Source organism: Dipodomys merriami, unplaced genomic scaffold (assembly GCF_024711535.1).
Source record: "Dipodomys merriami isolate MVZ:Mamm:240054 unplaced genomic scaffold, mDipMer1.0.p SCAF_446, whole genome shotgun sequence".
NCBI lineage: Eukaryota > Metazoa > Chordata > Mammalia > Rodentia > Heteromyidae > Dipodomys > Dipodomys merriami.
The window spans coordinates 672,073-685,000 of record NW_027206009.1 but is presented as its reverse complement, the minus strand read 5'-3'; the positions used below and the strand labels follow the sequence as shown (position 1 = coordinate 685,000).

The window sequence follows — 12,928 nt, the reverse complement described above, 5'->3', positions numbered from 1 at the left end:
CAGCCCTGCAGCCGCTGTCCTAGCCGGAGGGGGCAGAACTCCTGTTTCGTGGATGCGAATGTGGGGCTCGGGTGGATGTGTAATTCTGGGGAAGCTTGAGGGACTGTGCGGGTCACATTTCTGATTTAACAGCCAGGAAAATGGAGTCCCGGAGACAGGTGGGAAGTGGGGCCCCTGGGTATGACTGTCAGGACCCCCCTCCCTAGCTACCTGCTCGGAGATTGGGGCAGTCATGGGTCCGAAAATCTATCCTAAGCATGAATATCTAAATAGGTGAAGGAGCCGCTCTGTCTGTCTCTCTGTCTCTGTCTGTCTGTCTCTCTCTTCTCTGTCTGTCTGTCTGTCTGTCTTTCACACACACACACACACACTGATTCTGGGGCTTGAACTCAGGGCTTTGCACTCTCATTCCACTTGTACTCTACCACTTGAGTCATGCCTCGGCTGGACTTTTTGCTGAATAATTGGACATGGAGCTCCTTGGACTTTTGAACTGTGATCCTTTGGATTTTAGCCTCCTGAGTAGCTGGGATCACAGGCATGAGCACTAGTATCTGATGGGAGGGAGCGTTTTCTAAGGAAAATGTGCATCGTAGTGTTTGGGGGAAGAGGGGCAGGAGAGGCGAACTTGAGCACCAGACAATGGCCTTGGCCGTCAAAGCCAGCCACAGCGCATCAGGACGCTCGCCGGGCATCAGGACACCTCAAGGCTGGCCACGCCTCTGGTGCTCTCAGGAGAGAGAAGGCGGGGCTGAGCGGGAGACGGGAGGCTGTGGCGTGGCCTGCAGCCGTGGAAGCCGCTAGAAGGAAGCACTGGAGCACTCGTTCACGGGGGACTTGGGAAGCGCCTGTCTGCTTCCTTCTTTCCGGAGTTTTCCAGGACAGCGTGCCCACGTTACCTTCAGAGGCGACGTGGCCAGGCGTGAGTCCCGCCGCTCTTTCTGCAGTTCTTCCAGCTGAAAGGGAAGCAGGTTGTGGAGCCCCGCTCCGTGCAGCTGGCTCCGGGACTTCCTGCGTATCCACGGGGACTCTGGGTCTGGGTGCGTCCCTGAGCTTCTGCGCTCAAGACTAGCCCTTGAGCCACAGCTCCACTTCTGGCTTTTTGCTAGCTACTTGGAGATACGAGTCTCACAGACTTTCCTGCCTGGGCTGGCTTAGAGCCATGATCCTCAGATCTCAGCCTCCTGAGCAGCTAGCTTGACAGGTGTGAGCCACCACACCCAGCTACTTCAGACACAGCACAGAGAGGGGACAGGGGCCAGGGCCGCCACCTCCCTTCAGCCCTGCAGAGGTGACAACGCATCTTGCTGGCTCCCTCCATTGGTGTGCCCGTGTGCTGGGCCTGGCTGGCTGGTCGCTTTCCCTGTGTCCATGGCCCTGTCCGTCCTGCAGCCATGTCCTGTCCTCTAGATCTAATCATCTGAGCCAGGGCTGGCGTGGTGAGGGAGGTGTGGGGCTGGTCGCGACCTTGGCCTCCACTGAGGGGGGAGGAAGGGTGGGGGGGGTGCTGGGGCCGAGGGGAGGGCTGGCCAGCCTACCGTGGCCTGGAGCTCCTTCTGCCCACACGCAGCCCGGTCCCGCGCGGCCTGCAGCTCCAGGAGCACGGAGCCCTGGTCTCTGAGCTGGCAGCGCAGGGTCTGCACCTGGTGCCGCAGCCGCAGCACGCACAGCCAGGGGTCTTCCTCCGCCTCCCGCACTTCTGCGCCCTGACACTGCCGAGAGCAGATTTGGAGGCCTGTTGGAGGTTGCTATCCAAGGAACGCCTTAGCCCACCCCTCATCCTACCCGGTTTTCTTCTCCATCATTTTTTTTCCCCCTCATGAAAACAAAAACAACTTTAGAAAAAGCCAGGTGCTGATGGCTTGTGTCTGCAGTCCTAGCTCCGTGGGGAGGCTGACACTGGGAGGACCACTTTTGGAGGCCAGACCGGGCAGAGAAGCTCCCAGACACCTGTGAAGGCAGACGCAGGGACACACTTCCTGCTGTGCGAGCTACGAGGTGGTCACACTAGACGCCTGCCTAGACAGTAAACCAGACCCAGATCTCAACAGTAACCGGCAAACATCGGGGCTGGAGGCGAGACTCAACAAGAATGCCAGCCTAGCGGCGTGTAAGGACCTGAGCAGCTCCGATTCCAGCCTGAGTGTGAGCCTCACCATCACACGCATGTGCTCACAGAGCGGGGCCTCCACAGGCACCCGGCCCGAGTGCAGGGCCCGCTGGGAATCCTAGAACATCCCAGAACTGTGTTCTCAGCACACCACGGAATGGGGCCTGAGCACCGGGTCTGTGCGGCTGTCGGCCACCGCAGTGCGGCTGTGGGCCACCGCAGCGCGCCCGCCGAACGCGGTGCACCCGCCGCTCACGCAGGACGCTTCCTGCCGGAACAGAGCGCGCCGCGAGAGCGCAGCAGGCTGCCGCTAGCCCTCCTTGGGCGGGTGACGGGCCTGCCACGAGGGACGGAGGCGCAGGCCAGGTCACGGCTCCTAAACCTCTGCGTTCTTACCAACCCGTGTACACACGTGCGAGCACACCGGGGGTGGTTGGGCGGAAGGTTCTGGTTTTGTTGGGTGGGCTCTAGCAGCCACGCTGCGTGCTTGGATCATCACAGCCCTGCGGGGTGCAGCGGAGGATCACATCGGGGTACAGGAACAAGTACACATGGACAGCCCCCCCTCCCCCAGCAGGGAAAGGACCAGCTCAAGGCCACGAGTATCACCAAGTCCCTGCTTCACACCACTACAGAACCTCCCGTCCTGCAGGCCGCGCGCTCATGGCTCACGCCTGTCATCCCAGCTACTCAGGAGGCCGAGGTCTGAGGATTGAGGTTCAAAGTCAGCCCAGGCAGGAAAAGTCCGTGACACTCTTATCTCCAATAAACCACCAGAAAACCAGAAGTGGCACTGTGGCTCAAGTGGTAGAGCGCCAGTCTTGAACTGAAGAGCTGAGGGACAGCACTCAGGCCCAGAGTTCAAGCCCCACAACCAACAAAAAACAAAACAAAAAGTTCCCTTCCTGAAGGAGAGGCCAGAAACTCACCAACACCTTCCCCCACTGCAGGGCGTACCCCACCTCTTTATTTAAAACCCCCAGAGAGCACCCCCACACACCCCTACCTGCTGGGAGGGGGATTCCCGGCCCCTGGGAGGGAGAGACGGGACCAGAAGGTGCCCACAGCTCCGGAGGCCTGGCACGGCAGGCCTGGCACCGCCTTGCTGACGAGGGCCATCAGCACAGACTGTGACTTTTGTCTAATGACTAGAGATCCACGCTGCGTGGGCTGCGCTGTGCAGGCTGGGCCCTGGCAGGAACAGATGGGGCCTCTGAATGCTCCCCAAAACTCAGCTCAGAGACTCCAAAACAATGTGGCCTTTGAGGAAGCTTCGGGGCTGGCTGCTGCCACCGTCCCCAGCAAGGGGGCTCAGCAAAGTGTAAGGACCTATCAGCTCCAATCCCAGCATCGAGAGTGAGCCTCGCCACCACACGCGTGTGCTCACAGAGCGGGGCCTCCACGGGCACCCGGCCCGAGTGCAGGGCCCGCTGGGAATCCTAGAACATCAGTGTGACGCGGACGGCACAGCCTGCTGGCCCTTGTCCACAGCCCCACCCAGAGCCCCATCCGGCAGATGCTGTGAGCACCCCCTCCAGCCACACACTGTGCCCGGGCTCAGGGTGGTGGGAAGGATGGCAGAGGGAGGGCAGGAGGCTGGTGAAGAGAGGCTGGTGGGGAAGGCTGGTGGAGGGAGGCTGGTGGAGGGAGGCTGGTGGGGGGAGGCTGGTGGGGGGAGGCTGGTAGGGGGGAAGCTAGTGGGGGAGGCTGGTGAGGAGAGGCTGGTGGGGAGAGGCTAGTGGGGGGAGGCTGGTGAGGGGGAGGCTGGTGAAGGGAGGCTGGTGGGGAAGGCTGGTGGAGGGAGGCTGGTGGGGGGAGGCTGGTGGAGAGAGGCTGGTGGGGGGAGGCTAGTGGGGGGAGGCTGGTGGGGGGAGGCTGGTGGAGGGAGGCTGGTGGGGGGAAGCTGGTAGGGGGGAAGCTAGTGGGGGAGGCTGGTGGGGGAGGCTGGTGGGGGGGAGGCTAGCGGGGGGGAGGCTGGTTGGGGGGAGGCTGGTGGGGCAAGGCATATTCTGGACCAGGGCAATGCTAATTTTTGCACCTCTTACAGGAAGCCACAGGCAGCCGCAGGCCCCGGTGACAGAGTGACAGGAATGTGGCCACTCCACACCCTCTACCTCTCCACGTTCTGCACCTCTCTGGCTTCACCTCCACTGGCTGATTCCAGATTTCCCCACTGCAGACCACTCCTGGCCTTGCGCTCCAACCTCTCTCATGGCGGCTTCTCGCTTCCAGACACAACAGTGAACACCTCACAGTCCCGACTGATCGGTGTGCCACCCGGCTGCAACCCCACCGTGTTCACAGAAGCTCAGGAGGAGGCCTGTGGGCACCGTGACCCACTTCCCTCGCTCCATGCCCGCCAGCCCCGCCCGCCGGTCACTGGGCCTTGGATTTCCAAGTCCTCCCAGGCAGAGTAGCTGGGATGGGAAAAGCACACAACAGCGAGCCTTTGCAGGCATCGGAGGGAAAGGAAGCATGACAAGGAATTTCCTCGGTTCCTTCTAGAACATTCTGCAGAGCACAGCTGAGGCAGACAGGGCCCGTGCGGGGAGCGGTGGCAGGTGGCGGATGTGATGGCGTTCAGGGATGCTGAGATAGTGTGTGTGTGTGTTGGGGGTGGGGGTGCAGTCACATTCAGGACACACACGAGAGAGAAGGCCAGACGCTGTCCCTGGGGTCCCGGCTGCATGGTGAACTGTGCGGCCCTGCAGAGACTCCACACTCTGCAGGGCAGCAGATGCCACACAGCACGGAGAAAGCCTTGAGAACGTGTTCCCCCTGGTCCTTGTTTTCCATGTGCCTGGAGCACTGGTTCCCCTGGCCAGCAGGACGTTCAACCCCGGAGCGGGGGACACAATCACAGCGCCCTCATCCGAGAAGCAGACGGCCCTCCTGAGCAGTGCTGGCTTACGTGCTCCTATTTAAAAAAAAAAAAATCTTGCACTGAGCATCAGTGGCTCAGGCTGATGAGCCTAGCTACTCAGGAAGCTGAGATCTGAGGATCCAGGCTCAAATCCAGCTCAAGCAGGAAAGTCTGTGAAACTCTTAACCCCAACCAACCAGCCAAAAGACAGATGTGGAGCTGAGGCTCAAGTGGTAGTGTTAGTCTTGAGTGAAAAGGCTAAGGGACAATGCTCAGGCCCTGAGTTCAAGTCCCAGTACTGGAAAAAAGAATCTTACAGTGAGTAAAGGGGGCTTCTAGCTCCCCCAGACTTCAAAGCACCTGTTGCCTGGCCATTTCTTTCCTTTTCTTCCTTCTTTCTCTCCAGGCACAGGAAATGAAAACTGGAGCATTTGCAAGTGCTCCTGCTGATTGTCCATGAGGATGTATTACAAGAAGTGGGACTTTAATGTTACTGGTGGCTCATGTCTGTAACCCTAACTACTCGGGAGGCAGAGAACTGAGCATCACAGTTTGAAGCCAGCCCAGGCAGATAACAAAAAGCGGGACAGGGGTGTGGCTGAACAAGCAAGCTGAGTAAGTAGAAAGCTGTAAGTTCAAACCCAGTGCTAACAAATAAGCCAAGAAATGGGACTTTAAAGAAGAGGGATTGAAGGAAAAGAAGTTAATTTATTATTGCGATGCAATATGGTCTCAACATAAATTAGATCATGTTAGCCTGTCAGTGGGAGCTTTCATTTCAATACTATGCTCCAGCTGGATTCCTTTGGCAAAGGCTAGGGATCTGGTTTGAGGTCCTTTAAATTCAGCTTTTCTGGTAGTAGAAATGTCTTGCTGTGAAAGAAAAAGAACTCTGGCGTGTGTTTTCTGAGGACATAGGAAAACTCTCAGGGACAGCGAGGCTTTGACCTGCAAGGCCTTGGCTGTTCTGTCCCTGTCTGCCGTGCTCCCGAGGAGAGGTCAGCCACATGGACCGCTGCCCAGGTCCAGCTGACCATGTCCACATCCACGGCAGAGCCAAGCCAATGGGGAATGTCACCACTCCCAACGAGGGACTGAATCGGATTTATCCAACTAAAAACGTTGAGGTAGAATTAAGAAACTGCATGATTAATTGCTTAGAGAATTGAAACAATCAATGCACGAGTCTGTTAATTGGAGCAGATAAAAGGGTATTGCTCAGGGAGAGAATGAAAACACTAACCTGCTTCCAGGATGCTTACAGGGCCCCTGAGAACTACACTGGTGTCCACCCACATTCAATATGAGGACCAACACTCTGTGTGTGTGTGTGTGTGTGTGTGTGTGTGTGTGTGTGTGTGTGTGTACGTGTACACTCATGTGTGCCAATCCTAAAGCTCAAACTCAAGGCCTGAGCAGTGTTATCTCTGAGCTTTTGTGTATAAGGCTGGTGTTCTACCATTTGAGCCACAGCTCTGCTTCTGACTTTTTTGGTGGTTAATTCAAGTTTAAGAATCTCATAGACTTACCTTCCCAGGCTGGCTTTGAACTGTGATCCTAAGATCTTAGTCTCCTGAGTAGCTAAGGTTACAGGCGTGAGCCATGGTGCCCGGCTTGAGGATCTCTCGAATTACGGCGTCAGCACCAGATCTCCAGCCTAAGCTACAAAAACAGAAGGTGGATCCGCAGACCTCCCTTAACACATTGGTGACTTTGGACTTCGAGGCTTTCTACAGCTGGGCTTTGGTGCAAGAGCAGAAGATTAGGAGGAGTGAGTCACAGACAAAGGGGCAGAGTCCAGTTACTCGCTGAAAAGCAAAGTCAGGGAGGGCAATTTCCCCTCCCTCCATAGAAGGAAACAACCTGGGGAGACTCTGGGCAGCGGCTGATCCCGTGATGTTATAAATGCCGAGAACCAGGGTGCTGGACAGCCGAGTAACCTAAGAGGGAGCACGGATTCCGGGGTGCGCTGCCTCTGCCACAAACTGGGGAGGGAGGGGAGACATCCAGAGTGGAGAGGGGAAGGAGAGATGGGGAGGGACAGGGCTGGGGAGCAGCAGCACCGGATACCAGTGTCCAGCCCAGATGGTCCTGAAGACACTCCCAAGCACTAGGGAGCACTAGGAGCATTGCATTCTGGGAGGGCTGACCATGGTGCTGTCAGAGAGGACAGGGTCTCAGGGAGGTAGAAGCCCCCCTGTCCCCTCCCATGACCACCGCTTTGCCTGTGGCCACGTGCAAACCCAGTATGCAGAATTAGCACTTGGGGAAACTTCCCGATCAGATGCTACTTAGCACAAGCTGTCTGCCACATTCTTCCGGGCCCACGTGTGGGAACAAGCTGAGCCGCCCTGTTAGGTCAGGGTCAGCTGGGGCCAGGTGGCCAGGGCGCACATCCCGGCCCTCATTAGCTGTGTGGCCCTGGGCAAAGCCCTTGACTTCTCTGAGTCTGATACGCGGGGTCCGCAGTGCGCCTCCCTCCAGGGCTGCGGGCGGGAATGTGGGTCTGTGCGGTCCACTCCAGAGAGGTGAGAAGTTGCACTTACCTGGGCGCCCTGAGCCGCGAGCCTCCGAGCTTGTCCTTGGGCCTGTGAACACCCTGGTCTTTTCTCGTCTTTCTCCCCTCCAGCGACGCTTCCTTGCGGACGGCTGCAGGCTGTGGCATCTGTCCAGGCCGATGGGGGCGTGGTAGAATGAATATGGAGTCTGGAACTCTGCAGGTCTAAGGACAGTGCTGTCAGACCTCTTGTCACGGTCACTTCCTCCTCCAGAGGCGGCCCTGGAAGTCCAGTCACCTGGACCTTTTTGTCTGCCGAGCGTAGCTTGTCTCTGGCCATGTCGGGGTCACCGCGGGCGTGCTGTGGCCCTCCACCTGCGTCCGGCCTTGCCTGCAAGGCCACGTCCCTCTCCAGGGCTCGGACTCTGCGTAGAAGGTGCTGGATCTCCCCCTGTAAGGTCCGGATCATGTCTTCTATCCCCAGCACCAGGTCTTTGTGACCGAGCCCGCGCTCCAGCATCAGCCCCCTGAGCTCCGCGTTTTCCTGGCTGAGCTGCTCCGTCCGGTCGGGGCCTCCCCTGCGGCGCTCACACAGGGCCCTGTGAAGCCGGCCCAGATCTCGTCTCAGGGTCTCGTTTTCCTCTTCCAGCTCGGATATCTTGCGGTAACTCTTCCCATTGCAGTCTTCCAGGAGGGCGATGACCTGGAGGAACTGCCCCAGATCCACCTGCGGCTCGCCCTCCGTCCGCCCCAGCCTGCCCGTGCTGGCCGCGCCTCTGATCTTCTCCTCTTCCAGGTCCCGTGCCACGCGCTGGCCTCTCTCTTGGTCTCCCTGACGTGTAGCGCTGTCAGGTAAAACCTGGCTCCCGTCTTCCCTCAGGGCGGCGAGGAGCTGCTGGGACGTGCCCTTCGCCCTCTCCGGAGCCGCCCGCGGCGGCTGCAGAGAGCCCGGGCTCTCCCCCGGCTCGGCCAGCCCCCGGGCGGCTTCACCCCGGTCGGGCGCTGGAAGGAGCTGGCTGGTGCCCGCGGGCAGGGTCTTTCCCACACGAACCCCTTCGCCACGCTCCCGGGGCTGTGTGTGCCCAGCAGAGCGAGCGCCCGCACCCCGGCTGGCCGAGGCCTGCTGGGGACCAGCACCCCGCTGGCCACTGCGCCGGGGACATGCTGCTCCCGGGCACCGCTGCCAACGCGCGCCGCCGAGCCCCGGGAGCCCCGGGAGCCCCCACAAGCGCGTCTCCACCTCCCTCTCAAAGGCGTCCATGTGGCGGTCACTCCCGTCCTGACCGATGCCCAGAGCCCGAGGAGGACAAAGGCCCCGGTCTCCACCCGCTGCCGCCCATCTAGAAAGGCGTGGAGCAGCGGGCTCTGGCCGTGAGAAGCGTGCTTCGTGACCCGTGGGTCCCCGACCCGCACCGTAACCCCCGGGGGCGGCCTCGGGCGGCTCTTGTCGGCCTGGGCCCCCGTGGCTTTCTTCCTGCGGGGGCAGGGCTTCTCCAGCCCACCCGGGGCGGCGCCCTCTGCTCCATGCCCGGGGGCCGGTGGGCCCTGTGTCCTCCTTCATGGATGGCAGTCCTCCTGGGAGGCCCCGGCCACGCCCGGCCACCTTCAGCCTCCCGCTCAGGGCTCTGGGGCTCTCCTGCGGCCCGCTGGCCGGCGGTGGACACTCACGCTGGGCCCCGCAGCCATGCACGGGACTCCAGGCTTCCAGGGCCCCACTCCTCTCCTGCGCGCGCCCCGCGGCTCCAGCTTCAGCCCCCGATGGACGCTCGTCACCAAGCCCCCCCTCCGTCACAGCCAAAGTCCCTCTCGCCTCCTCTGCCTCTGCTCTCTCGGCCTGGCCGCCTCCTCCCCGGGCCCAGGCGTCTCCCAGCGCCCCGGGCCCTGTCCTGGGCGGTGGGGGGCTGGCGGTGTGAGGGGTCCTGGCTCCACGACAGTCCCCTCCTGTCTGGGCCGCAGCCCCGGGGCCGGGACAGGGCCTGGTGTCCAGCATGTCTGGGCTCTGGAGTTCTTCTAAGGAAGGGTCCTGGGGCAGAAGGGTTGGCAGGGAGGAGAACCCAGCCAAATCCCAGAGGGGGACTGTGGATGTCTGAACCAGGAGGAAGGGGTCTCTGGCTGGGGGGGCCGCCAGGCCCGATGCTGCCCCTGCCGAGTCTAAGGGCAGGGGCAGCTGGTCCACGCACTGCCCCGGAGGGCAGCCACACAGCAGAAGAATATGCTCATCCGGGTTGGGCTGGGCCAGGGCAACCTGTAGATGGACAGAAGACCCCATGAGAAACGGCCCCTCCCCCACAGCCCTCTCAGCCCCCGATCTCATCTCTAACGGTTCCTGACCTTCCTGGCTGAGCTGCATCTGTGTCTAGCCCTTCTCACTCTTGGCCAGGATGCTGTCACCCCAGGGCCTTTGCACAAGCCTCACTGCCCACAATCTTTTCCCCCCACCCCACCTAGCCATGTCCAGTATGGTAGCCGCAAGCTCCACAGGGCTACTGAACATATTGAATAAATTAGCACTGGATTTTGCGTAGGCAAAATCCCACTTTTTGGGCAGTCCGGGCCTGCTGCTCGGGGCTGCCATCTGGTACAGTGCTGGTATAGAAGACCACAGCGGGAGGTCTCAGTGTACAGCTCGTGTGAACCAGCCACTGCCCACAGCAGGGCCTGGCACCGTGCTGGACTTCTAGAATGTTCTGATTCTGTCTTCCCATTCACTTATTCCACATTATCCAGGGAGAAGGATGATTAGCACACACCCCAGCTGGGCTTTGGCCAGGCTCTTGGCCAACCACAGGCTGGGCCAGGTCCACCTGCGTGTCCCTGCTGGCTGCAGGCTTCATGGTGGGGAGGGGGGGCGAGGGGGCGCGGGGTGACATCAGGTGACGGAGCAGAGGTGGCTCTGAGTCACCGAGGCTGCCCCTGGCTGGGGACACGGCACCTGCGGAGCCCTTCGGGCAGGGGGGCTGGCAGTCCAGCGAGGCCGTCCGGGCCCCGGGCCCTGCCCTGCCCCGGCACCGCCTGCGGGCAGAGGCGCCGAATGCCTCCTCTGCACATCTAGCTGCTGTGTCCCATGCAGCGCACCACCCAGCACAGGAGAGCGGTGCTTGGCCTGGGGCTGTGCAGACCCAGGTTCAAATCCTGCCCTTACCCGGGAGCAATTCCTGGAGACTCAGGCTTCCTGGCTATAAAACGGGGTGCCCCGTGGCCTGGGTTCCCGGTGTGAGACGTGGAACAGTAGAGCTAGAAGCGAGCCCTGTGGCCGGGGCCCATGCAGGCCGAGGGCCGGCCCGGCATGCTGGGGTCGCTGGGGTCGCCCATCTCAGGGCAGTGTGGCGAAGGGGCGGGGGGCTCTGGGTGCACCCCCAGGGCTGCGGGATCCCTTGGGAGCCTCGTCCTGCCCTGAAAGCCGCCGCCAGAGGAGGCACAGAGCTCCCTTCCTCTGCCAGGACCCCCAACACTGCACCCATCCCCTTATAGCTCTTTCTTAGGCTTTTCTAGAATCTTCTTCCAAACCCAGCACATCCTCACCACCCCCGCCCCACACACACTGCAGCGCACACACAGTAAGGCTGGTGAGACCCGGCGGCTCCCTGCATGTGTGCAAACCTGGGGCCCCACCTGGCCTTGGCTGGACCGCGAGGGGTCTCCTGGGAGCTTGTCCGCAGCCCCCGTGGCTGGGCCTGCGATGCAGGGCTCCTCCGAGCGCCGGCCTGGAGCAAGGAGACCCGGGTTACACAGGCTCTCCCGGGAGCGCTCTCCGGACAGCCATGAGTGGCCCCGTCACCTCTGCTAGACCAGGGCGCCCTCACACCACTCAGGCATTTGAGCCCCCAGGGTCACACCCCCTGCCTGGGGGAAACCGAGGCAGAGAGCGGGGAGTCGGCCACACCCTGCGGAGCAGAGGACCTGCTCTTGCAGCCTCCTTGGCCAGCTCAGCACCCACACTGGGCCGTGTCCCCAAACCTCGCAGACTCCTGGGGTCCCCAGATGTCAGGTGGGTGATAGCCACCAGCCTGTCCTGCCCGGGCCGCTGGCAACTCCGCCCCAGCCTCAGGCTAACAGGGCTCAACGCCGGGTTACTGTGGCGGGGTAAAACTATAGACCTGAAAGATCCATTCGCTGCGCTGCCCACAGCGGCGGGCCCCTCACAGCCAGGGCTGCCGTGAGGGACAGCAGTTCACATGAGGGACAAGGAGCTTCAAGGCCCCAGTGGCTCCCAGACCTGCCAGACCAAGGCCGGCCTCCTCCCCCAGCTGTCGCCCAGGATGGGAAGGAGGCCCAGCAGCTCCTGCTGGGGCAAGGAGACTCCCCTGCCTGTCTGTGGGCACGGCAAAGCCCTGGCTGATGGCGCCCTCGCTACCTGAAGCCAACGACCCTGAAGGCGTCACGGACTCTGGCCTTGCTGACGGAGCAGGTGCCTGCTCAGCTCCCAGCGCGTAGAACGGGAGACCCCCTTGCCCGCCCCGGCACCGGGGCCTTGTGAGGACGGGGGCGGCTGGCCACGGGTGACACCCCACCCTCCACACACCGGCCCACACACACCTGCGGAGGCCCGGCGTCCACGGGCGTCTTCGCGGTGGCTTTGGCTTGTGTGAGGACGCAGAGCCTCCGTCCCGGGCCGGGGTGACACGTCTCCCCGAACACAGCCTGGGGCGCCCTTGAAGGAGATAAAGAAGTGGAGTCATGAGTGACGCGGCCGAAGGGCCCGCTCCAAGCCCGCCTCACAGTCTCCCCGGCACGGTGGGGTCTCTGGCCTGTGAGGAGGCAGGGAGGCTCACAGAGCGAAGGCTCCAGGCCACCCAGCCCGACCCCTCGGCTCTTGTCCCCCAGGCCACCCTGCTCCTAATGGCCGTTGGGCCGGTGGGAACACCATCCTGTCCTCAGAGGAGTCTGTCCGTAAGTCAAGACGCATGTGGGCTTCCTGAAGGCTCCCTCGGCCCCTCCTGTGGTGTTCTCCGTGTCCCAGGGGAGAGGAGCCTGTCTGGGAGTGCTGGATCGTCTTGTCCTGCAACTCTCCACAAGTCCCCAGGGCAAGAGGGGGCCACGGGCAGCGCCCTCCCCCCTGTTCTCGGAGGTAAGCTGCATGTGTACGCCCAAGGAGCAAGCAGCGGGCACCCGTGTCAGCCGCGACTGCCACCCGGGACAGACCCACGCCCCTGCTGCCCAGGCAGAGTGCGGGGTTGGGGGGAGGCCCCTAATGCCACCTCCTTCCCCCAGGACCCCGAGCTCCTCCAGAGATGGCCCCTCGTGCGCCCGGCGCTCGCTGGGGAGACAGCCTGCAGAAGGCAGGTGCCTTTGATCAGCATTCGACTACCCGCCAGGTGCGGCTCTGGGTTAGGAGGAAGAGGAGGGGATCAGTAAACACCCAGCGCCCTCCTACCTGTCCCCGATGGCGATGCCCGCCTTGGCAAGCCCCTGCACCCCCCTGGTCTCCTTCCCTCCCCCACGCCCCCACGCCTGCCTC

At 61.8% G+C, this 12,928-nt stretch overlaps 1 protein-coding gene across 1 annotated transcript in view; it reads right to left on the bottom strand.

Annotated features, from left to right (window-relative positions):
- LOC138808196 (uncharacterized protein C4orf50-like) overlaps positions 1–11,286 on the bottom strand; it is a 12,124-nt gene extending 838 nt beyond the window's left edge. Inside the window, exons 1-5 of the mRNA XM_069994165.1 lie at positions 11,274–11,286; positions 11,083–11,174; positions 7,520–9,715; positions 1,539–1,712; positions 900–956 (exon numbers count right to left, since the gene is read on the bottom strand). Coding sequence (XP_069850266.1) covers positions 900–956; positions 1,539–1,712; positions 7,520–9,715; positions 11,083–11,174; positions 11,274–11,286 — 2,532 coding nt within the window. The remainder of the gene's footprint in view (positions 1–899; positions 957–1,538; positions 1,713–7,519; positions 9,716–11,082; positions 11,175–11,273) is intronic.
- Between the last annotated feature and the right edge of the window lie 1,642 nt (positions 11,287–12,928).